The following is a 25,186-nucleotide window of genomic DNA, read 5'->3' on the forward strand; positions in this document are numbered from 1 at the left end:
TGGCTCCTAAGCACGTGACCCGGGGCAGACGGATTTCCGGTTCCCGGGGCTACGAGGCGGAAGCGAAGGCAGACGCAGTCTCCGTCGTTGACGTTAGTCGCAGTCTTCGCTGCTAACGGTAATAATTCTTAGGTTGCCTGTTTTCCCCCAATCGCTACCCGCCCAAATCTCAGGGCGTAGTTCGGCGCGAGGTGGGCGGCAGCGGCGCGGAGACGCTGGTTGGCCCCAGAGGAAAGGACGCTCACTGGGCGCATCGTTACCTGTGACGGGCCCTCCCTCTCTCCCTCCGGTGGCGGGGAGCCTGGAGAAAGGGGCGGAGCTCGGCCCGGGCCCTGGGCTCAGCGGGTCCTGCGCGCCGCTCTTGGACGCCAGGGCACTCGCTGGCACCTCGAAGTGCTTCTTGCTTCCTCCCTTTCCCGTTTACTTGCTGTTCATTCAAAGTATGTACTGACATTCACTATTGCCAGTCACCAGCTAAACCGTGAAGACAAAAAGTAAGGGAAAATAGACACACTCCACCATGAACTCATGGAACTAACAAGACTGGTGGAGGAGGAAGACATTAATAAGAGCAATCACTGCAATAAATGTAAGATTACAACCTGGAGAAGTGCTGGGAAGAAGTGTGTGTCCTGTGAGAGCTAATATTAGAGCAGCTCTGACAATCTGAGTGTCAGTCAGGGAAGGCTTCCCTGGGGAAGCGATGCAAGCCGAGGGCTGAAAGATGGGTGGGAGTTAGTGTGCAAAAGGCTTTGTGGCACAGAGAACATGGTACCTGTCAGAAGGTGGAAGGGAAATGTACAAGCCAACAAAATTGAAATCAGACTCGGGGTACATAGCTAAGTATGTTTTTCCTTATTAAAGAGTCAAGGCCCTGGAAAATGATGTAAGCAAAGGTGCAGGTGTTAGAAGAAGATATTTGTCTTTAGCTTTCTATCCTGATTTTGTGTTTCCTAAAACACCGGGAAAGGGAAGATATTCCCCTTCAGCTTTCCAGTTACTGACTCTTAACATTCTAATTTTCTTTCAGTTTTGTTATGAGTTGCTAAAATGGTGAAATGCTGCTCCGCCATTGGATGTGCTTCTCGCTGCTTGCCAAATTCGAAGTTAAAAGGACTGACATTTCACGTGTAAGATTTTGCTGTAGTTAAGCCAAGTACTTTGGCCATGTTATAAAAAGCAAAAGACATTTCTGCTTAAGTCTTCAATTTTGAACTTTAGTTCCCGAGTCCTTTTTAAATAACCTTTCTAAATAACCTTTTTGTTAAATTTGAAGTGACAATGTGATACCTTTACATGTTTATAATTTAGTTTAAAAGTTTTAAGATACTTTAAGATATCAGAGACTGGTTTACAAAAAATACCATAAGGCTAACTTTTGCTAATATTATTACTTTGTATTTTATCACACCGCGAAAGAAATTCAATGTTGTTTACATGTAGTTTACAATCTGAATGAAGGAGCTTTGCTCGAATATATTGCCCTCTCTATTTAGGAGTAGATCAAGCATAGGTTATAGAGAAAAAATACAAATTACAAGTTCAGACCAAGGGATCTTTAGCTGTGTTGCAAATAAATCAAAATGATTTTAGTTTCATATTTTAGCCATTCTCCTGACAGCCATGAAGGAGTGAGTGAAGGAGTAATAAGATTTAATAATTGTTCACTTGTTAAAGGTTTATTTTGCTGCTTTTGTGCCAGGCACTGTGCTATGTGTTAGAGAAAGATCTCCTAGCTATTTTGTTAGATATAATAAATCAAAAATGAGCATATATATCCTACCTTATTTTAGAAAAATTTGAACCAGCTTGAAAATTGAGTAAGATATGACTATTGGGCCTTCATATCTCTCAAAATAGCTCTGATCTCCAGAACTCCACACTCTGCAGCTATTCTCTGCGTTCATTCACTAAGCATCTGTAGACCTGCTATGTATTAAATGCTGTACTAAGCAATTTTCTGATGCTGACAGAAGAATGGAATTACAAGGGGCCCTTTTTATCGAGGATAAATTCTGGGTATCATTTCAGATAGGAAAAGGCCCAAGTGATAATTCTTTTATCATCTATAGGTGAATAAATACCTTCAATTGTGGATCTTACTATAAGATGCTAAATATCCATTGAAACTTTTCTTCCTTATAATATGAGAAAAATTGAAATGAGGGCCATATATCTGCAGCATGATTGGCAGAAAATCTGAATATTAAAATGGAAAGTAACAAAAGCGTGAATTATGTTTTCCTAAATATTATAATTCTCAAGACTAATAAACTAGTTAACGAATCAATTTAGTCACAGTTGTATAAGGCAGCTTTAATTCAATTGTACAGCAATAGTATTTGATTTTAAAATATTTTTTGTATTTTTTTCTAGATTCCCCACAGATGAAAACATCAAAAGGAAATGGGTATTAGCAATGAAAAGACTTGATGTGAATGCAGCCGGCATTTGGGAGCCTAAAAAAGGAGATGTGTTGTGTTCGAGGCACTTTAAGAAGACAGATTTTGACAGAAGTGCTCCAAATATTAAACTGAAACCTGGAGTCATACCTTCTATCTTTGATTCTCCATATCACCTACAGGTTTGTTTATGAGATGCTACTTACCATCATTGCTCACTTTTTTTTTTTTTTTTTGAGATAGAGTCTCGCTCTGTCACCAAGGCTGGAGTGCAGTGGTGCGATCTCGGCTCACTGCAATCTCTGTCTCCCGGGTTTAAGCAGTTCTCTGCCTCAGCTTCCCGAGAAGCTGGGATTACAGGCGCCTGCCACCACACCTGGCTAATTTTTGTATTTTTAGGAGAGATGGGGTTTCACCATCTTGGCCAGGCTGGTCTTGAACTCCTGACCTTGTGATCCACCCACCTCGGTGTCCCAAAGTGCTGGGATTACAGTCATGAGCCACCGCGCCTCGCCATTGCTCACTTTTTATGATACTGTTGAAGAACCTTCACCACTCTTGCTAACATTTTTATTGTTTGCTTATTCATTTGAAGTCCATTCTTGAAGTTTTAAATTTGTAGACTTTATCTTCAACTTTTGTAATGTGTAGGAGTATTTTACTAGTAACCACTCATAAATATTTGTACATTACTAAGGTTTGATGAAATGGACTGACTTTAGGAATTAGCATAACTGAAGATTTTTGTCTAATAATGGAAGTTAACATAAGAAGGTTGAACTGATGTTCCAAGTTGGCAGTCCTTAACACTGGGGCAGAAGTCAAGAGTAGAACCACTAACAGGACTAAAGTACTTGTAAGAGCCACATACATGCAAGCATAAAGTCTAGGTAGGATCAAAAGGAAGAAAACCAAAAAAGAGATATAAGAACAGGAGAAGAAAATGTCAGGAAAAGAAAGAACAGTCAAATAAGTAAACGCTAATTGAATTCTGTGTTTTTTCTGAGTAATATTCCCATGGGTTGGCTGCCTCACCCTCAGTATCTCTCTTGACTTTATATACCTGAAAGTGAATTTCTAGAACCTACAGACATTGATTGATTGATTCCAATGTGGAAAATTCAGGGAGAGCCTCCATTGAAAGGGATCTCCTTCCTGGCAGCTAAAAACAAGAAAAGTAGCCAAAAACATACCCGCTCCCATGCAGTCCTGGTCACTTTCTGCAGTTGGTCATATTGTAGAACCTGAGTGATCAGGTAGAGAATGCCTCACTTTCTTCGGTGCTAATAAATATACAGTATCTTGGGAAAGTTGCTCTAGGGCTTTTGTTTTTTTTCCTACCACCGAGGTGTCATCTAGCTGTAATGTTAAGCGGACCTTAAGAAATATGGGCATAATAAATCAAATAAACCGTAAGTTACTAACTTTCAAAAACTATTGATTTTCTTATAACAAATAAATTTTTCATTTTAGAAAATAAGATTATAGGAGCAAAAATAAAATAATCACATAATCCATAGATAATACTGTGAACACTTTGATCTGTATCTTTGTAATTATTTGTAAATATGCATCTATACTTATAAAGATAATCTGGAAATAGAATTACACTGTATACCTTTTCCTTTATTTGCTTTATTGGGTTTTTTAAAATAGTGTGTACTATGTGCCAGGCGCTATTCCAAGTACTTTACGTATCTATTAACTCAGTCCTTGAAAGAACCATGTCAGGTAAATACTATTATTATTTTCCTTTTATCACTTGAGAAAACTGAGGCCCAAAGAACTAGAATGCCTTCCCCAGGGTCACACCTCTATTAAATGGCAGAGGCTAGATTTGATCCCAGGCATTTTGACTTCAGAGTCTACTATTAACTACTACTCTCCATGATATTAAATATTTTCCTACACCATAGCTTTCAAACTTTAGTCTACATAAGGATTATCCAGTGAGTTTGTTTAAAATACAGAATCCTACGTCTTCCAGAGAATTAGATTCAGCAAATTGGAGTGTACTTTCTAAAAAGCATCCCAATCTGTTTGTGCTGCAGATCTATGGCTCACATGTTTAAGAGAAACCTATGTAGAACATCACTTTTTTTTAACTAAACTTTATATTGAAGTAAAACATATTTATGGAACAGTGCTTATAAGTGTACAAATCAATGAGTTTTCACAAAGTGGGTACACTCATGTCACTCCCCTCAGACCAAGATATAAAACATTACAAGTGCCCCAGAAGCCTCCCTCACATGCTTTCCCAGTCACTACTGTCTTGACTTTATCACTGTCAATTATATACATGGAGTCCTGTCTACAGTATGTACTCTGGCTTCTTTAGCTCAACATCTTGTGTGATTCATCCACATTGTAGCATGAGATACTGTTCCATTAATTTTCTTTGCTGTATAGTATTGCATTGTACAAATAAACTAATTTCTTCATTCTACTATTGATAAATGTTTGGGTGGTTTTTCACATTGGGACTATTATAAACTGTGCAGCTCTGAACATTTTGGGGCACGTCTTTTGGTCCATTTATGTACACATTTCTATAGGGTATATATACGCTTCAATTAGAAGTGGGAATTACTGGTGATGTGGATGTTCAGCTTGGATACATATTGCCATAGTTTTCCAAAGTACTTTTGCAAATTTATAGTCTTACCATCAGCATATAAGAATTCCTTTGGTTCCATATCCTTGATAGTAGTTGGTGGTGTCAATTATATAGACCATTTTTTACTGACCATATAGTAGTTGATCCTACATATGAACAATAGTATGTGTAATCAAGTCTTCAATATTGTGTATAGGCTGTCATCTTTCCTTATTTTAAACAGGACTAAAATGAACATTATTGTAGCTAGCTTGTATCCTTATTTCCTTGAACTAAATTCTGCAAATAAAATTGTTGGATCAAAGACTATATACACTTTTTAAAGATTTGCTTTTGATAAAGATCATCCAAAGCCTCATTAGAAAGTTTGCACCAATCTATCCTCCTGCTAGCTATGTGTAAGAATGTCTACCTACCCTAATCCTTGGTATAAGTTGTGTTTGTAAACTTTGCTAAAATTGATAGGCAAAATGTTATCTTATTGTTTTAATGTATCTATGAACACTCGTGCATGTCTATGTTTTTTCATGTGTTTATTGGATATTTGTATTCTTTTGTGAGTTACTTATTCAGGTCCTCTTCTATTATCTTTTTCTATGCTGTTTTGTAAAAACACTGGATATCGAAGATAGGAATCATTTAACTGCCATCTACATTGCAGTTCCTTTTTTTTCTCCCCTTTCTCCCACATTCCTTCCCAGTTACTTTTTATTGTTTGTCTTCAGTTCTAGTTATGGCATGGGTTTATTTTTTTTGAAATTCAGGCTTTTTTCAGTGTAGTCAATTCTATATTTTCTTGTGTTATATGACTTTAGCCTTCCTCACCTTAAGATTATATAAATATTCTTTATATTTTTTCTACCTCCTCATGTTTTTTTTTACATAAAATTTCAGTACATGGAATTTCATTGTGGTTTATTATGTATAAAGGATACAACCGCTTTTCTTAATTAATTGATTTTTACATAGTTTGTGGCCTTACTCTACTTATTTAGAATGCCACCTTTATCCTAAAGGCATCTATCTACTTGATGATCTATTTCTAGGTTTTTCTGTCTAGTCCTAACAAAAGAACACACTATTTTAATTATTGTTACTGTATATTATATTTTTAATAGCTTGTAGGGTGTATCCTCCTACACTCTTCCTTTTTAGGAAAATTTGTGTTTTCAGATAACCTTAGAGTTGTTTTCAGAAAGTTCTTTTAAAATTATCTGGGTGGAATTTGCTGACTTTTAAAAGCAATTTCCATGAAAAGAAATGTGGTATTAACTTCACGATACAAAGTTAAGAAGGAATAAAAATTTAAGAAAGGATGAAAGTATCTCACTTGATGATTGTTATTAACTATTCTTAACAGGGGAAAAGAGAAAAACTTCATTGTAGAAAAAACTTCACCCTCAAAACCGTTCCAGCCACTAACTACAATCACCATCTTGTTGGTGCTTCCTCATGTATTGAAGAATTCCAATCCCAGTTCATTTTTGTAAGTAAATTACTTACTGAGCTCATGTTAAGTCTTTTAAGATGAATATGTCCTCTCCATTACAATCAAATTTTTCAGAATCCTAGCAAAATCTAGGGGTTAATATGTAATATCTACAAATAATATTGCTTCCTAGAATATGTAATATCTACAAATAATATTGCTTCCTAGAGTCATTGTAATTTATATATATGCAACAGCAAAATAGAGGTAGTTAATCCTTTGGTTACATATGTAGTTCATTGAAGAAAGCTTTTGCAAGGATATTTCTACCAAGGAAATAATTCTTCCCTCTAACTGCTATAATTTCTGTATGAAATATGTAATAAAAAATAGCTATTTATTTAAGTTTTCTCAGTCATACACATACAGAGTATTCAAGCTTGCATTTATTTATTCATCTCATTGCTTATTCATGTTAGAGGCAGGCATGGAATCTAGATCTCTTTTACTATCTTGATTAATATAGCTTTATAATAATTTTTTTTATTTTTGTGGGTACATAGTAGGTATGTATATTTATAGGATACATGAGATATATTTAGGTATACAATGCATGATAATCACATTAGGGTAAATAAGGTATCCATCACATTAAGCATTTATCTTTTATGTTACAAAAAAATCCAATTATACTTTTAGTTATTTTTAAATATACAATAAATTATTGTTGGCTATCGTCACCCCATTGTACTATCAAATACTAGATCTTACTCAGTCTGTCTAACTATATTTCTGTACCCATTAACCATCCCCACTTCCCCCCATCCCACTACCCTTCCCAACCTCTCATAACCATCATTTTACTGTCCTATCTCTGTGGGTTCAATTGTTTTGATTTTTAGATCCTGCAAATAAGTGAGAATATGTAATGTTTGTCTTTCTGTGCCTGGCTTATTTCACTTAACATAATGTTCTCCAGTTCTATCCATGTTGTTACAAATGTCTAAATCTCATTTTTTTAATGGCTCAATAGTACTCCATGGTGTTTAAGCACCACATTTTCTTTATCCATTCATCTGTTGATGGACACTTAGGTTGCTTCCAAATATCGGCTATTGTGAACAGTCTGCAACAAACATGGGAGTACAGATATCCCTTTGATGTACTGGTTTCCTTTCTTTGGGGTATACACCCAGCAGTGGGATTGCTGGATCATACAGTAGCTCTATTTTAGTTTTTTGAGGAACTTCCAAACTGTTCTCCATAGTGGTTGTACTAATTTCCCCCGACAGTGTACAGGGTTCCTTTTTCTCCACATCCTTGCCAGCATTTGTTGTTGCCTGTTTTAGGTATAAAAGCCATTTTAACTGGCGTGAGATATTTTCTCATTGTAGATTTGATTTGCGTTTCTCTGATGATCAGTGATAATGAGTACCTTTTCATATGTCTGTTTGCCATTCGTACGTCTTCTTTTGAAAAAATGTGTGTTCAGATGTTTTGCCCAGTGTTTAATCGAATTTTTAGATTACTTTCCTGTAGAGTTTTTTGAGCCCCTTATATATTCTGGTTATCAATCCCTTGTCAGATGGATAGTTTGCAAACATTTGTCCCATTCTGTGGGTTGTCTCTTCACTTTGTTGATTGTTTCCTTTGCTGTGCAGAAGCTTTTTAACTTGATGTGATCCGATTTGTCCGTTTTGCTTTGGTTGCCTGTGCTTGTGGGATATTACTCAAGAAATCTTTAGGCCGGGTGTGGTAGCTCATGCCTGTAATCCCAGCACTTTGGGAGGCCAAGGTGGATAGATTGCTTGAGCTCAGGAGTTCGAGACCAGCCTGGGAAACATGGTGAAACCCCATCTTTACCAAAAATACAAAAAAATTAGCTGGGGGTGGTGGCATATGCCTACCCAGCTGCTCAGGGGGCTGAGTGGGAGGATCGCTTGAGCCCTGGAGATCAAGCCTGCAGTGAGCTTGATCGCATCCACTGTACTCCAGCCTGGGCAACAAAGTGAGAACGTGTCTCAAAAAAAAAAAAAAAGAAAGAAATCTTAGCCCAGACTAATGTCCTGGAGAGTTTCCCCAATGTTTTCTTGTAGTCGTTTCATAGTTTGAGGTCTTAGATTTAATTCTTTAATCCATTTTGATTTGATTTTTGTATATTGTAAGAAGTAGCGGTCTAGTTTAGTTTTTCTGCATATGGATATCCAGTTTTACCAGCACCATTTATTGAAGAGACTGTCTTTTCCCCAGTTTATGTTCTTGGCACCTTTGTCAAAAGTGAGTTCGCGGTAGGTGTGTGGATTTGTTTCTGAGTTCTCTTTTCTGTTCCATTGGTCTGTGTGTTTATGTTTAGGTTTATGGCATCTTTAACTTATCACAGGCTATGTTAAAGTGGTATTACTCCCCTTTATATACAAAAATCTTATAGTCGTATACTTTCATTTTTCCTTTCTCAATCTTTGTGCTATTGCTGTCATGCATTTCACTTTTACATATGCTATAGACTCCACACCATTATTGTTATTATTTTTGTTTAAACAGTAAATTATTCTTTAAAGAGATTTAGATAATAAGAAAAAAATTGATATTATCCATATAGGTGCCATTTCCAGGGCTTTTCATTCCTTTGTGTCAGTCCATATTTCCACCTTGTTACCATTTTGCCTACAGGACTTACTTTAACATTTCTTGTAGTGCAAGTATGCTGGCAATGAATTCTTTCAATATTTCTATTTCTTAAAAAGTTTAATCTTCACTTTTGAAAGATATTTTCACTAGGTAATCAAATTCTAGGTTAACAGTTTTGGGGGCTGAGGCAGTTGTTTTTGGTACTTTTTAAGATGTTGCCCTGCTGTATTCTTACATGCACCATTTCTAATGAAAAATTTAATTAACGTCATACTCACCTTTATTCTCTGTACCTTTTTTCTTTGCTTTTAAGAATTTTTCTTTTTTTAAATTTTTTATTTATTTATTTATTTTTGGAGATAGGGTTTCACTCTGTCACCCATGCTAGAGTGCAGTGGCACACTCACAACTCACTGCAGCCTCAACCTCCCAGGCTCAAGCAATCCCTCCACCTCAGCCTCCTGAGTAGCTGGGACTTACAGGCATGTGCCGCCATGCCAGGCTAATTTTTGTTTGTTTTTGTAGAAACAAGATTTCTCCATGTTGCCCAGGCTGGTCTCAAACTCCTAAGCTCAGGCGATCCCCCTGCCTCGGCCTCCCAAAGTGCTGGGCCAGGCGTGAGCCACCATGCTGGACAATAATTTTTGTTTTTTTCTACTGCTTTTGCCTAATCTGATGATGATATGCCTTGGTTTCATTTTCTTCATATTTCTTGTAATTAAGATTTGTTGAGCTTTTTTATTTAGCAGTTTATACTTTTTATCAAACTTGGAAAAATTTTGGCCATGATTTCTTCAAATATTTCTTTCTATCCCAATTTTTCCCCTCCTTCAGGAATTCTAATTACGTGTATATTAGGCTGTCTGAAATTGTACAACAGGTTGCTGATGCTTTGTTTTTTTTCTATCTCTTTTTCTCTCTGTAGTCCATACTGGATAGTTCCTGTTGCTGTAACTTTACATTCACAAAATCTTTTCTTCTTCAATAAATACACTGCCATTCTCTCCAGTGTATTTTTTTACCTCATACATCAGTTGTCTGTAGATATTCTATTAGAGTCTTTTTTATATATTTTATGTACTTAACTTTTTGAATATATGGAATACAATTTTAATAACTTTCTTAATTATATTGTCTGCTAATTCTAACATTTGTGTCACTTCCGGCTTGGTTTCCATTGATTGATTTATCTCTTATTATGACTAATGTTTTCCTGCTTATTTGCATGCCTGGTAAATTTTGCATGCCATGAATTTTGGGTTTTAATTTGCCAGATGCTAGATATTTTTGTATCATGTTTTCTTGAGCATTGTTCTGGGGTACAGTTAGTTAGAAACTGTTCAACCCTTTCAGATTTTACTTTGTTTGACAAGACTGTTTTGTATACTTAGTGTACGTGAATCTTGACATTTTCAAGTCTGGCTAGTGGGAATAATGGCTATGCCCTGTGAGCACAGGGCACTCCTAATCTCTGGTTGTTCTTTCCTCAGCCTTGAGTAGTTTCCTCACATGCATGTGCGATCTTACTCCATGGAATACTCAAGGGGGAGCCTCTGAAGATCTTGAGTTTTTTCTGTGCAGCTCTCACCTGTCTAGTACTTTGTCCTGTGAACTGTAGCTACTTTGGTCTCCCTGGATGTTTTGCACTACCTCCTCAGCTCAGTCTGCTAAGCTCTGCCTGGGTTTCCCTTCCTCGCCCTGAGGCCTAGAAACTCTCATGCAGTTAGCTGGAGCAGTCTTAGGTCTCACCTCTTTGTTTCCCATCTGTCCACAATAGCTGTTGTCCTTGCCAAATATCCATTATCTTAAGAGCTATTTTTTTCTGTCTTTTAGCCTTGTGTTGGTTCTTTGAGGTAGGGGTCAGTCCAGTCTCTGTTACTTCATCTTGGCTGGAAATAAAAGTCTTCTTTACTAATTTTAATATTAAATAATAGCTTTTCAAAATTATTTTATAGTACCTTTATAAGCTATGTCAGTGTTATTTTCCCTATTTTCAAATGAAAAAGGAATAAAAGCATACCCAGCAAATTTAAGCATAACCATAATAAACACCGAGAGGAGTTGTCTCTTGAAAATTCCAAGACCAGAGTCCTCTCTAAATCCCCAACACCGAGCCTGAGAACCTGCTGCAGTACTCCTTTCCTGTCATACCTTATCAAATGCAATAGCCATCCAATAAAGTAACCCAGTTAAAAACTTAATTTAAATTTGTTTGATAGGTAAAAATTAAACTTAGTAGCACCACATTGAATGAACAAAAGCTGTAGAGTCATTGCAAGTGTCATGCTATTCATAGAGATAAGTGCTTCCCATCCATAATATTCTGCAGTCCTTGTGTATGCCTGGCCTTAGTAAAAGGAGGGATGCCCTTAGCACCCTAAATATTGCTTCTACCCCCATCTTCTTCCTGTGTTCCTTAAACCTCTAATTATCACCAACTTAAAGATGTTCTCTAGGCATTGTAAATGAAGAAACAGCTTAGACCTAGTTATGAGCTTTTACCCAACTACATATCTGTCTGATTTAATAACTTGGTGTTTATGTTTTTAGGAACATAGCTACAGTGTAATGGACAGTCCAAAGAAACTTAAGCATAAATTAGATCATGTGATCGGCGAGCTAGAGGATACGAAGGAAAGTCTACGGAATGTTTTAGACCGAGAAAAACGTTTTCAGAAATCATTGAGGAAGACAATCAGGGAATTAAAGGATGAATGTCTGATCAGCCAAGAAACAGCAAATAGACTGGACGCTTTCTGTTGGGAGTGTTGTCAGGAGAGCATAGAACAGGACTATATTTCATGAAATAATTTCATGTTACGTTCTACCTAAAATTGTCACTGGTACAAATTTTTATAAAATCTCATTTATCATCACTAAATAATATCCATCATTTAAAGTGCTGCTTTGGATTCTCTGGAGCATTATGCATTATAGTTGTTATCCAAAGACTTTTTTGAAAATATGCAGAAATTTGTGATAATTATGTATTTGTGTGACTTGTGACAATTATGTTTTATAGACCTACACTAGTGCCAGGTCACTATTGTAAGATGTTAAAATCTCAAGAAAATTTCACAGAGCTAAAGAAATGATGTCAAATTAGTCACATTAAGCTATAGTAGAAGGAACTGGACACTTCTCCAGATTTTTGGCTTCAAAGGAGTACCTTTACTTACATGTGCTTTATGGTAAGTACATTGAATTTTACTTTAAATGCATTTTACTACAAAGCACAATTCATTTGTATTACATATCCATCTTGGAGTCAATCCAAGGTGCTTTAGCTATCAGTAGTACCAAAGGATCTTTTTACAAGGCTTCATGTGGTATTGACTCTGAGAATAACACATAGTGAAGATCTGTGGGCTTTTAAAATTGTTCAGAGCCAGTTTAAGAAGACCCCTTATGAAGTCTCAGTTTTCAGTACAGTACATCCTTCCTCCTCACTAGGAGCACTTTGATGTAAACCAGAATAGTTGTAAAAGACAAAAAGGATCATAGATCCGATTTTTAAATGGTTAGTTGCTCTGACAGGTCTGAACACTTTGCTTCATGACTATTTCATCTTAAAGGTATATGTTTAAAATCTGAATGCCAGTACTAGCTCTATACTTTTAATACTGCTTTGTATTTTATATATAAAGTAGTATTGCTGACATTTTAAAAAAATACAAAATACAAAAGAAACCATTAGAAATTAATAACTGTGGCTCTTCCAGTTGAAATAGGAATTGGAGAGAAAGGATTAGAATATTTTAATTAGGGGAGTAGATTATTGTCCAACGGCTTTTATTTAGAGAAATGGGTAATTAAAACAGCAGCTTTAGAATAGCTTCTTACTGAATATACAAAAGAATAATTCCTTGTTATTTCCTAATTGATCCAAGTCTCATAAATTTAGCTTTTGTCATAATTCGTTACCGAAAACAACTGAAATTAAGAGTCATAAATACTGTGGGTTAGAATAAAAACCATTTGCCGAAGCGACACTCTACTTAGAAGCACGTGTACATACATGGACCTCATTCAGAAGTCCATGCTGTAGCAGTCAGAATTTGAGTATCAGCCGTTTCATTGTAGTAGCAAAAATTGAATTTCATTTTGTGCTCAGTTGTCTATTGTAATTTTATTTTTGTTACATTAATATTAGTTAAGATATGTTCACTTGAATTTTTTGTATTTAAGAATTTTCTGTTTTAATGCATGTTACACTTTTATGTAGGATTCCAAACCTTCTCTCTAAATGGGATTTAACCCACATCTGCGAGATCAGTGTTATGCTAAGGGGAAATCACTGAGGCCATATCTTTTTACAACCTGAAAAAAAAGTAGTAAAAAGGTAGTAAAAAAAAAGGCCGGGTGGTGGCTCATACCTGTAATCCTAGCACTTTGGGAGGCCAAGGCAGGCAGATCACTTGAGGTCAGGAGTTCAAAACCAGCCTGGCCAAGATGGTGAAATCCCATCTCTGCTGAAAATACAAAATAAATTAGCCGGACATGGTGGTGCGCGCCTGTAATCCTAACTACTTGGGAGACTGAGGCAGGAGAATTGCTTGAACCCGGGAGACAGAGATTGCAGTGAGCCAAGATCAGGCTGTTGCACTCCAGCCTGAGCAACAGAGCAAGACTCCATCTCAAAAAAAAAAACAAAAAAAAAAAACCACTTTCATTAATTACCCATTATTTATTTTAGTTACTTAATTTTGAGTTCATAAATGGACACCCTAATTGAAAGTTTGGGTATGATCTTAGGTTTTATGGAGATGTTTTCAATAGAGATTATTTTTCCCTCACCCTATTTGTGAATATATAAATTAAAGTAAGAATATATAAATTAAAGTAAGACAATGGAGTAAGTAAGAAGGTAGATCCAAACACAGTATGTCTAAATTCTAGCACTCTACTGGCTGCTTAGAATACACCAAACCTGGAAGACCTTTCCAAGAGTAAAATCCCAGTCTGCCACTATCAGAATTGCCACAGTCACTTTTAATACTTGTGTTCATAGTAGACTCAGCACTTCTTTTTCACTGGACCTAGTATAACTGAGAAATAAATAACTGTGTGCAAAATACTGGTATCATTAAGGACCCAGAGCCGCCCATTTTCTTTTTATTCTAATAGGAAAACAATTACTGATAGAAATCTGAGATTAAAAATAGGGTCCGCCCTGCTGCTCCAAACAAATGCCTAAACACAGTATGTATCTCAGTCCTCTGTTCCCAGAGATTCCACCCTAGCCCAGGAAAGAACTGACCTGTGTAAAGCAGAACCCAAGTCATCCCCCTCCAGAAGTTTCTCTGGCAGCCAAGCCTGACCCTAAGGGTTCCACTTTGCTTTAAAAGCTAGGAGTGGCCTCTAGAGCCAGGAACACATTAATACAACAGTTCAACCTCAGCACCAAGTCAGGTACGAAGCACTTGATATGTGGAATTTTTCTGTATATCAAGTTTAAATTTCTGGAAATAGACTTTGGTTGCTAATGACAATTACAGTTATACCATAGTCTGTAATTTGAGAAAAGGTGAAATGTATTAAATATATATTTAGTTTTAATAAAAAGATAAAATTATTACAGAAGTAATTGAGAGAGAGAAAATCTATTATTCATTTGAAAAATAAAACATTTTATCCAGTAATGTGTTATGTGGTTTTATACATTGAGTTATTCAGTAAAATGGGCAGAGAAAAATGAAGAATACATACGTAGAGGTTTTGCTCTAATTTCTCCTCCACCAATAACTCTAATATGGAGTCTGCAAGGTTAGATGACCCACGTAGCAGGCCAGCTTTCAGCACAATATGGACCTACCATAGAGCCCTTTTCTGCTTTGGCCCTCACTCAAAACTGTCAGATTTGATGTCACCCAGTATATAAAGGAGAGCAGCATTCCTAGGTGTGAAATATGCTGCCTTTAGAACCCAAAAAGGCCTGTCAGGCATTGTGCTTTCTTCTTCATAGTGGAACATACAAGTTGTAAATAACTTGTCTCTTACTTTAGAGGGGATGTCTTAGCATGCCCCAGATCACTGGCTACTTCTCCCCCAAAATTTTACTGATGTTATAGGCCCCTGAATTTCATAAGTTTTATCTCACCCTCTGGAGCACATGTGCTTTATCAAGGCCTCCAATTAACTAGTCCTCCCATTGGATTAACATAATCCATCAGTAGAGTGAACTAAGTGATTTTCCATAGAATGTCTGTCTGGTCTAGACTTCTTTCAATTATAACAGAAGCAAGATCATTAACATAGCCTTGGGGACAAGACCATATATGTATGCTGTCGTTTTTTCCCATGTGAATGTGAGCTGTTTCTGATCCTTTAATAGGGATGGAAAACCATGCACCCAATGGTTGTATAGCATCTACCCATAGACATGTTAATCTGCTCTAACAAAGATGCCACATCTGGCACAGCAGCTGTAATCAGGGCTACTAGTTGGTTGAATTGTCCTTAGTCCAGCTGTCATCTTGCAGGATCTGTCTAAATTTTGCAGGGGACAGAATGGTGAATTAAATGAAGAGAGATGGTGGAGGCCACCATTCATGTCTATCTTGTATGTCTGTAAAGGTAGCACCTTAGTGAGCCCCACAGAAAACTCTGAAATTGGGGTCATACACAAAAATGAGTTAACATAGGCAGGAGACTGCTATCCTTGGAAAGGCCTGCAAGGTTGCAAGGTTGGTTCTTGAGTGACATCTGGAAATTTGGATTTGGGGAGGGCTTCCACCATTCCCTAACTGATAAAGAGTAGCTCACTGTGCCAGACTGTTTGTATAGACAGTGTGGTTTATGCAGAACACCCGGTTTCCTTCTGGGAGTCTGGATTTGAGAATCTGTTAGGTAAAGGGGGGCTGTATGACCAGCCCCAAATAAAACTTTGAACATTGAATCTTTAATGAGCTTCCCTGGTAGACAACATGTGTATTGTCACAGTTCAGTGCTATAAGACTTAAATGTGTCCTGTGTGATTACACTGAGGAAGGACTCAGAAGCTATACCTGGTTTCCTCTAGACTTGGTACCATGTGCCTTTTCCCTTAGCTGATTGTGCTTCTTTTTGTATCCTTTTGCTATAATCATAGCCTTGAGTACAACTATATGCCAAATTCTGTGAGTCCTTCCAGTTAATCATGAAACTTGTGTGTGCTCTTGGGGACCTCAACACAGATGACCTTCCAGACTTGTCCTGTGTTACGGCAAAGAAGCTATATTAGTCCGTTTTCACACTGCTGATAAAGACATACCTGAGACTGGGCAATTTACAAAAGAAAGAAGTTTAATGGACTTATAGTTGCACATGGTTGGGGAGGCCTCACAATCATGGCAGAAGGCAAGGAGGAGCAAGTCACATCTTACATGGATGGCGGCAGGCAAAAAGAGCTTCTGCAGAGAAACTCCCTTTTTGTTTTTTCAAATCATTGGATCTCATGAGACCCATTCACTATCACCAGAATGGCATGGGAAAGACCCGCCCCCATGATTCAGTCATCTCCCACTGGGTCCCTCCCACAACACATGGGAATTTTGGGAGCTACAAGATGAGATTTGAGTGGGGACACAGAGCCAAACCATGTCATTGTGCTCCGGCTCCTCCCAAATCTCATATCTTCACATTTCAAAACCAATCATGCCTTTCCAACAGTCCCCCAAAGTCTCAATTCATTTCAGCATTAACTCAAAAGTCCACAGCCCAAAGTCTCATCTGAGACAGGGCAATTCCCTTCCGCCTATGAGCCTGTAAAATCAAAAGCAAGTTAGTTACTTCCTAGATACAATGAGGTACAGGCATTAGGTAAATACAGCCATTCAAATGGGAGAAATTGGCCAAAACAAAGCAGCTACAGGTCCCATGCAAGTCCAAAGTCCAGCAGGGCAGTCAAATCTTAAGCTTCAAAATTATCTCCTCTGACTCCATGTCTCACATTCAGGTCATGCTAATGCAAGGCATAGGTTTCTATAGTCTTGGGCAGCTCCGTCCCTGTGGCTTTGCAGGGTACGGCCTCCCTCTTGGCTGCCTTTATGGGCTGGCATTGAATGTCTGTGACTTTTCCAGGCTCACAGTGCAAGCTGTTGGTGGATCTACTAGGGTCTGGAGGACGGTGGTCCTTTTCTCACAGCTTCACTAGGCAGTGCCCCAGTAGGGACTCTGTGGGGGTTCCAACCCCACATTTCCCTTCTGCACTGCCCTAGCAGAGGTTCTCCATGAGTATCCTGGCCCTACAACAAACTTCTGCCTGGACATCCAGGTGTTTCCATACATCTGAAATCTAGGCGGAGGTGCCCAAACCTCAGTTCTTGACCTCTGTGCACTCAAAGGCTCAACACCATATGGAAGCTGCCAAGGCTTGAGACTTGCACCCTCTGAAGCCACGGCCCAAGGTCTATGTTGGCCCCTTTCAGCCATGGCTGGAATGGCTAGGACACAGGGCACCAAGTCCCTGGGCTGCACACAACACGGGGACCCTAGGCCTGGCCCACAAAACCATACTTTCCTCCTAGGCCTCCAGACCTGTGATGGAAGGGGCTGCCTTGAATATCGCTGACATGCCCTGGAGACATTTTCCCCATTGTCTTGGGGATTAACATTCAGCTCCTCATTACTTATGCAAGTTTCTGCAGCCGGCTTGAATTTCTCTTCAGAAAATGGGATTTTCTTTTTATTGCAAGTTGGGCTGCAAATTTTCTGAACTTTTATGCTCTCCTTTCCTTATAAAACTGAATGCCTTTAACAGTACCCAAGTCACCTCTTGAATGCTTTGCTGCTTAGAAATTGCTTCCCCCAGATACCCTAAATCATCTCTCTCAAGTTCAAATTTCCACAGATCTCTAGGGCAGGGGCAAAATGCTGCCAGTTTCTTTACTAAAACATAACAAGAGTCACCTTTGCTCCAGTTCCCAACAAGTTCCTCATCTCCATCTGAGACCACCTCAGCCTGGATTTCATTGTCCATATTGTTATCAGCATTTTGGTCAAAGCCATTCAACAAGTCTCTAGGGAGTTCCAAACTTTCCCACATTTTCCTATTTTCTTCTGAGCCCTCTAAACTGTTCCAACATCTGCCTGTTACCCAGTTCCAAAGTTGCTTCCACATTTTCAGGTATCTTTTCATCAGCACCCCACTCTCGGTACCAATTTGCTGTATTAGTCCATTTTCACAATGCTGATAAAGACATACCTGAGACTGAGCAATTTACGAAAGAAAGAAGTTAAATGGATTGACAGTTCCACATGGCTGGGGAGGCCTCACAATCACGGTGGAAGGCAAGGAGGAGCAAGTCACATCTTACATGGATGGCAGCAGGCAAAAAGAGCTTGTGCAGAGAAACTCCTGGGTTTTTTTTCCTTTTTTTTAAATTTTTTTTTATTATACTTTAAGTTCTAGGGTACATGTGCATAATGTGCAGGTTCCTTACATATGTATACATGTGCCATGTTGGTGTACTGCATCCATTAACTCGTCATCTACATTAGGTATATCTCCTAATGCTATCCCTCCCCCCTCCCCGCACCCCACAACAGGCCCCGGTGTGTGATGTTCCCCTTCCTGTGTCCAAGTGTTCTCATTGTTCAATTCCCACCTATGAGTGAGAACATGCAGTGTTTGATTTTTTGTCCTTGCGATAGTTTGCTGAAAATGATGGTTTCCAGCTTCATCCGTGTCCCTACGAAGGACATGAACTCATCCTTTTTTATGGCTGCATAGTATTCCATAGTGTATATGTGCCACATTTTCTTAATCCAGTCTATCATTGTTGGACATTTGGGTTGGTTCCAAGTCTTTGCTATTGTGAATAGTGCTGCAATAAACATACAATGGAACAGAACAGAGCCCTCAGAAATAATACCACACAACTACAACCATCTGATCTTTGACAAACCTGACAAAAACAAGAAATGGGGAAAGGATTCCCTATTTAACAAATGGTGCTGGGAAAACTGGCTAGTCATATGTAGAAAGCTGAAACTGGATCCCTTCCTTACACCTTATACAAAAATTAATTCAAGATGGATTAAAGACTTAAATATTAGGCCTAAAACCATAAAAACCCTAGAAGAAAACCTAGGCAATACCATTCAGGTCATAGGCATGGGCAAGGACTTCATGTCTAAATCACCAAAAGCAATGGCAACAAAAGCCAAAATTGACAAATGGGATCTAATGAAACTAAAGAGCTTCTGCACAGCAAAACAAACTACCATCAGAGTGAACAGGCAACCTACAGAATGGGAGAAAATTTTTGCAATCTACCCATCTGACAAAGGGCTAATATCCAGAATCTACAAAGAACTCAAACAAATTTACAAGAAAAAAACAACCCATCAACAAGTGGGCAAAGGATATGAACAGACACTTCTCATAAGAAGACATTTATGCAGCCAACAGACACATGAAAAAAATGCTCATCATCACTGGCCATCAGAGAAATGCAAATCAAAACCACAATGAGATACCATCTCACACCAGTTAGAATGGCAATCATTAAAAAGTCAGGAAACAACAGGTGCTGGAGAGGATGTGGAGAAATAGGAACACTTTTACACCGTTGGTGGGACTGTAAACTAGTTCAACCATTGTGGAAGACAGTGTGGCAATTCCTCAGGGATCTAGAACTAGAAATACCATTTGACCCAGCCGTCCCATTACGGGGTAGATACCCAAAGGATTATAAATCAGGCTGCTATAAAGACACATGCACACGTATGAGAAACTCCTGTTTTTTAAGAAACTATCAGATCTCATGAGACCCATTCACTATCGTGAGAACAGCACAGGAAAGACCTGCCCCCATGGTTCATTCATCTCCAACTGGGTCCCTCCCACAACACATGGGGAACTACAAGATGAAATTTGGGTGGGGAAACAGAGCCAAACCATATCAGAAGCTATGCCTTTATACACTTGTATCACCAGTTATTTGATGAGGGCTGCCCCATGAAGAGGGCATGTCATCGAGCAACGCAGTTCAACTGAAGCAATTTCTGAAGAAGGGTGAGGTCTGTCTTCCAGGAGCACTCCCAGCAGCTGGAGGAATAAGTCCTTTGTTCCTGAAGGGAGTTCTGTACCCCAAGAGTTCATTGTCTCTTTGAACTCCCTAGCACTCACTTCTCTCTATTCTGCTCTAACCCAGAGTTACTCTGTAATCTAATGCTCTCAGTAATGAAGAATTAGTGATATGTCAACCAACTTCAGAGTAAAACTGCTCTAGCAGGTCCCTCTAGTTATGAAAAGATGCATTTCCCAAATTGTATGTTGGAGACTTACTATGCTATTAACCGTAGTTAATATAATAATATAATATATTAACTTACTATGGTGCTTACTTAGTACTAAGTTCTAAGGTACTTTTGTACCTTTTGCATTAGATTCAACATAAACTGGGTAAAGATGGAAAATCAGACATGAGCTGGTATAATACCAGGCAGTCTGCAAAACTATCCAGATATCTAAAACAATACCTTTCTGTACATTGCAATCTATCTGGGTACCTACATCATAACTGACAAATTTCTCTGTCCTAGCTCCACTTCTGTTGATTGTATACCGTTAACATCTCTCAGACACAGACCCTTTCCCACTCAATCTCTAGGACCATTTCCTTGGTTTAAGCTGTTATTTGTTAACTTGATTGCTGCAAGAAAGTCTTTGGTCTCCCTGTTTCCAGTCTATCTCCAGAGGGGTTGTTCTAAAATGCATGTATCAATAATTATACTAAACACAAGTGATCTAAAAATCCCAATTAAAAGGCAGGGATTGTGAGACTGGATTAAAAAGCAAAGCCCAGGCTGGGCACAGTGGTTCATGTCTGTAATCCCAGTACTTTGGGAGGCCGAGGCAGGCAGATCACCTGAGGTCGGGAGTTCAAGACCAGCCTGACCAACATGGAGAAACCCCATCTCTACTAAAAATACAAAATTAGCCAGGTGTGGTGGTGCATGCCTGTAATCCCAGCTACTCAGGAGGCTGAGGCAGGAAAATTGCTTGAACCCAGGAGGCGGAGGTTGCGGTGAGCCTAGATCACGCCATTGCACTCCAGCCTGGGCAACAAGAGCAAAACTCCATCTAAAAAAAAAAGAGAGAAGCCCAATCATATGCTGGATACAGACAGTTACTTTATTTTTTAATTTATTTTATTTATTTAGTTAGTTAGTTATTGAAACAGGGTCTCACTCTGTCTCCCAGACTGGTGCAGTGGCATGATCACGTCTCACTGCAACCTCCACCTCCCAGGCTCAAGCGATCCTCCCACCTCAGCCTGCCGAGTATCTGGGACTACAGGTGCGTGCCACCGTGCCTAGCTAATTTTTGTATTTTTTGTAGAGACAAGGTTTCACCATGTTTCCCAGGCTGGTCTTGAACTCCTGGGCTCACGCAATCTGCCCACCTCGGCCTCCCAAAGTGCTGGGATTACAGGTGTGAGCCACTGCACCTGGCCACAGCTAGTTTAAATACAAAGAATCCAGTAGGTTAAAGGATAGAAAAAGATATCCCTGTGATAACACTAATCAAAAGAAAGTTGGGGTAATAATAGACAAAATCGATTTCAAAGCAAAGTATATAAATGGAAAACGAGGGTTGTTTCATAATGGTGAAAGGGTCAATTAAGAGGATATACAGTCCTAATACTTATGCACCTAATTAGAAAGCTTAAAATTCATATGCAAAAACCTGCAGAACTGCAAGAAGAAATAGATAAATTTATACAAGGTTGTCAAAAAAAAATATGAATATGGGCAGAGCTGAAAACAGTCCTGGAGGGAGAAGACCGTGGTCTCAGAAGTCTAGGGGGGCACCAAAACTAACGGGGACTGTGAAAGAATAATGCCCCCTGCAAAGATGTCCAGGTCCTAATCCCTAGAACATGTGAATATCACTAATATGGTTTGGGTCAGTGTCCCCACCCAAATCTCTTATTGAATTGTACTCCCATAACTCCCATGTGTTGTGGGAGAGGCCTGGTCGGAGATAATTGAATCATGGGAGCGGTTTCCCCCATACTGTTCTCATGGTAGTGAATAAGTCTCAAAAGATCTGATGGTTTGATAAGGGGAAACCCGTTTTACTTGGCTCTCATTCTCTCTCTTTGCCTGCCACCATCCTTTTAAGATGTGACTTTCTTCTCCTTGCATTCTGCCATGATTGTGAGGCCTCCCCCGCCACGTGGAACTGTGAGTCCAATTAAACTACTTTCTTTGGTAAATTGCCCAGTCTCAGGTATGTCTTTATCAGCAGTGTGAAAATGGAGTAATACAATCACGTTTCTTACATGGTGAAAGAGAGCTTGCAGATTTGATTAAATTAAGGATCTAAAGTATGGAAAGATTATCCTGGATTCTCCACCTGAGTCCTTACAAGAGACAGGCAGGAGAATCAGAGTCCAAGGAGATGTGACTATGGAAGCAAAGGTTGTGGTAATGAATAGCCATGAGCTAAGGAATGTGGACAGCCTCTAGAAGCTGGAAAAGGGAAGGAAATGAATTCTCCCAGAGACCATCCAGAGGGAATGCAGCCCTGCTGACCCATTTTAGATTTTGGACCTCCAGAACAACTGTAAGATAATTTGTGTTTTGTTTTACTCCACTAAGTTTGTGGTAATTTGTTACAATGGCAATAGGAAACTAATACTAGGCTAAGACAATATCAGAGAACCAAGCCAAGAAGTGGGAGCAACTGCAAAGTTAGTCAAATGTAACAAGAGGCAAAGAGAGAATCTAAAGGAAAGATTGGTTCTAGCTTGTTATGATGAGCCAGGTAGGGCATGGCACATGAGTAGACAGCCCCAGTTTGGGAGACAGCGTTAAAAAATATCCTGAAACACTCAAAAAAGTTTCATATTCCTCTAGCAAGGGACTCTGGACATGCACATACAGTGCCCCAAAACAGGAAATTACGTACATGACCCAGATTGTAGGATTTGAGATTCTCAAAAACAGATAAAGGTGAGCTGAACTAGGAAGCCCTGTGTTTCACAGCCTCAGTGTTGTGAAAAAAAAAAAAAAAAATAGGAACATAAGAATGTCATTGGAGTGGGCCAGGGAAGCCTGGCTTGTGCCTGAGAAGATAAATTCTACTTGTAGAGGGCCTGATTCTCTGGCCAAAAGAAAAAATATTCTATCCCTAGGAAGATGAGAGGTATAATTGGCTCTTCCACTGGACTAATGGGAAGAGGGAAGCCAGGTTTCTAAAACCTAAAGGCAAGCCTGGGTAGGGCCTGAGCCATTGATGCCTCTTGTTGATTACCCTCTTCATAGGTCTCATTATTTTACTTTAACATTGCTGCCTCAAACTTCATTTAATATTTTAACAACTGTCACAGCTCCCTTTGGAGAACACGCTCAGGATAAACAACTGTCCCCCTGCTGCCACATCCCTCACCTTCCCGCTAGCTGTGCTTCTGATCATAGAATTGTGCCTGATGCAGAGCAGGAGCTGATAGAGATTGAAACAAAAGAAGAAAATGTTAGATTAGGACCAGGAAACCCAAGAGCAGAAGACCTCCAATTTGTAATCTAAGAACCACATGAGGGTCCATGATGAGCACTAGTCACAGCAGTTGAGGAAGAAATGCTGAGAACCTAGCACATTCAACATTTCCGCACGTATTTTTCAGGAGCCAGGAACTGTATGCCAGGGAATATGCTAGGCATTGGAGAAACAACATAGATTCACTTCCTGTCTTAAAGGAGATTACATGCTAGTATGAAGTTCCAAAAGCCATAATCCAAGGATACCAGGGAGCCCAGCCATGTATCTCAAGACAATGGGTTCTTGAATTCAGCCTAATGCCTTTCTCCTCATGGTGCACTACTTTATTGGACAACACACATGGCTCAATAGATTTATACCACAGCATCTTACAGTTTAAGTGTTTGGGTCTATCATTTTAGATCTATCTTCTCAGGTACATAAAGAAGTTTACAGACTAACATATTTAGTGTAATAACCCATCACATATACTGCTTTCGAAGCCCCATACACTAGTGTGAGGGAACGACAGGAATAAGGTGAAGACATTCACAACCTACAGGGACATACAAGTATATAACACAAATACAGATAAGTGGGCAATATAGCAGGGTCTGTGGCAATTAAAGGTACTGAAACTATGAAATTAATGCAGCTTCAAAATTACAAAATAGAACATAAGTTTGTCAGGGTGGGCACTTTGAAAGTGCTGTCCCAGAACCTGGATTCTGTAAGCACCTTCCTGGGATGTGAGAGTAGGAGACCAAACCAGTTGGGGAGAACAAAACAGACTTGGGTTCAAGTCCGCAACCTCCCACTTCATTATAGATGGGAAGTGGGTCAACTTGCTGAACTTCTCTGAGCACTTACAAAGTAGACAATAGCATCTTACCCATTGGTGGTGAGAATTTTATTTAATTGTGTATAAAACGTAGACCATACAATGAGCCATCTACATACTGTTTTTCTTTCTTCTTTAAATTCCATCCCATCCCAGAAACACAGGAAAAGGAAACAAGAACAGGAAGAAGAATAAAAACCAAGAGGAGAGAAATGCATTTCATAGGAAATGGCAAGTGGACAGGCAGCAGTGGTCAGGTAGGTTATTTGTGCCTTAAATAATCTTCCCTCTCTTGTGGCAACTCAGAAGCAGGCAAAGAACATTGTATCAATGAAAGGGAAAATTTTAATCACCATCCTCCTCTTCACCCTCTCACTCCAATACTGACAAGCCATTTAATCTATCTTAGATATGTTTCGTTCATTCACCCATTCATTCAACTTTATAAAACATCTTGACAGTGTTACTTAGAATGTTCCCAGATCAGTGTATACAAATCAAGGCACTTGGAGCAGAATGTAGATCAACTACATCACAAAGCACACCATTTAGCTCAGTCAATTTTTTTTCTGAGCAAGATTTCCTTAGTAAATGAAATCACATGTTGATTTACATTCTGGAACAAGAGCTTTTTCTCATCTGAACCAGTCAGAAAGAGTTCATAGGCTAGCTACTTTGTGTAGCCGTGTCTCAGAGTATCAAGTCACTTACTAAACAGATAATCCTTGAACTCACTTGAGCTCCATGGTTTGTGGTCAGTTAACAGCGGAGGAGTTCCTGACAGATTTGTGTC

General features: G+C 38.9%; 1 protein-coding gene across 2 annotated transcripts; it reads left to right on the forward strand.

Annotated features, from left to right (window-relative positions):
* Nucleotides 1-13: 13 nt before the first annotated feature.
* THAP6 (THAP domain containing 6) lies at nucleotides 14-14,721 on the forward strand. Of its 2 annotated transcripts, none has more exons than XM_002814881.4 (5): nucleotides 14-118; nucleotides 1,031-1,130; nucleotides 2,377-2,584; nucleotides 6,383-6,508; nucleotides 11,630-14,721. In XM_002814881.4, exons 2-5 carry the CDS (start codon nucleotides 1,051-1,053, stop codon nucleotides 11,882-11,884), a joined length of 669 nt encoding a protein of 222 aa, XP_002814927.1. In that variant the 5' UTR covers nucleotides 14-118; nucleotides 1,031-1,050; the 3' UTR covers nucleotides 11,885-14,721. The 2 variants fall into 2 exon arrangements, with proteins under 2 accessions (XP_002814927.1, XP_002814926.1); XM_002814880.6 differs by having other exon boundaries at nucleotides 56-589.
* Nucleotides 14,722-25,186: the final 10,465 nt, after the last annotated feature.

Source organism: Pongo abelii, chromosome 3, assembly GCF_028885655.2.
Source record: "Pongo abelii isolate AG06213 chromosome 3, NHGRI_mPonAbe1-v2.0_pri, whole genome shotgun sequence".
NCBI classification, from domain to species: Eukaryota; Metazoa; Chordata; class Mammalia; order Primates; family Hominidae; genus Pongo; species Pongo abelii.

Coding starts and splice junctions, on each gene's coding strand:
- THAP6 (XM_002814881.4), top strand. CDS start 1,051: ATGGTGAAATGCTGCTCCGCCATTGGATGTGCTTCTCGCTGCTTGCCA. Junction 1,131..2,376: donor AAAGGACTGACATTTCACGT/GTAAGATTTTGC, acceptor ATTTTTTTCTAG/ATTCCCCACAGATGAAAACA. Junction 2,585..6,382: donor ATTCTCCATATCACCTACAG/GTTTGTTTATGA, acceptor TATTCTTAACAG/GGGAAAAGAGAAAAACTTCA.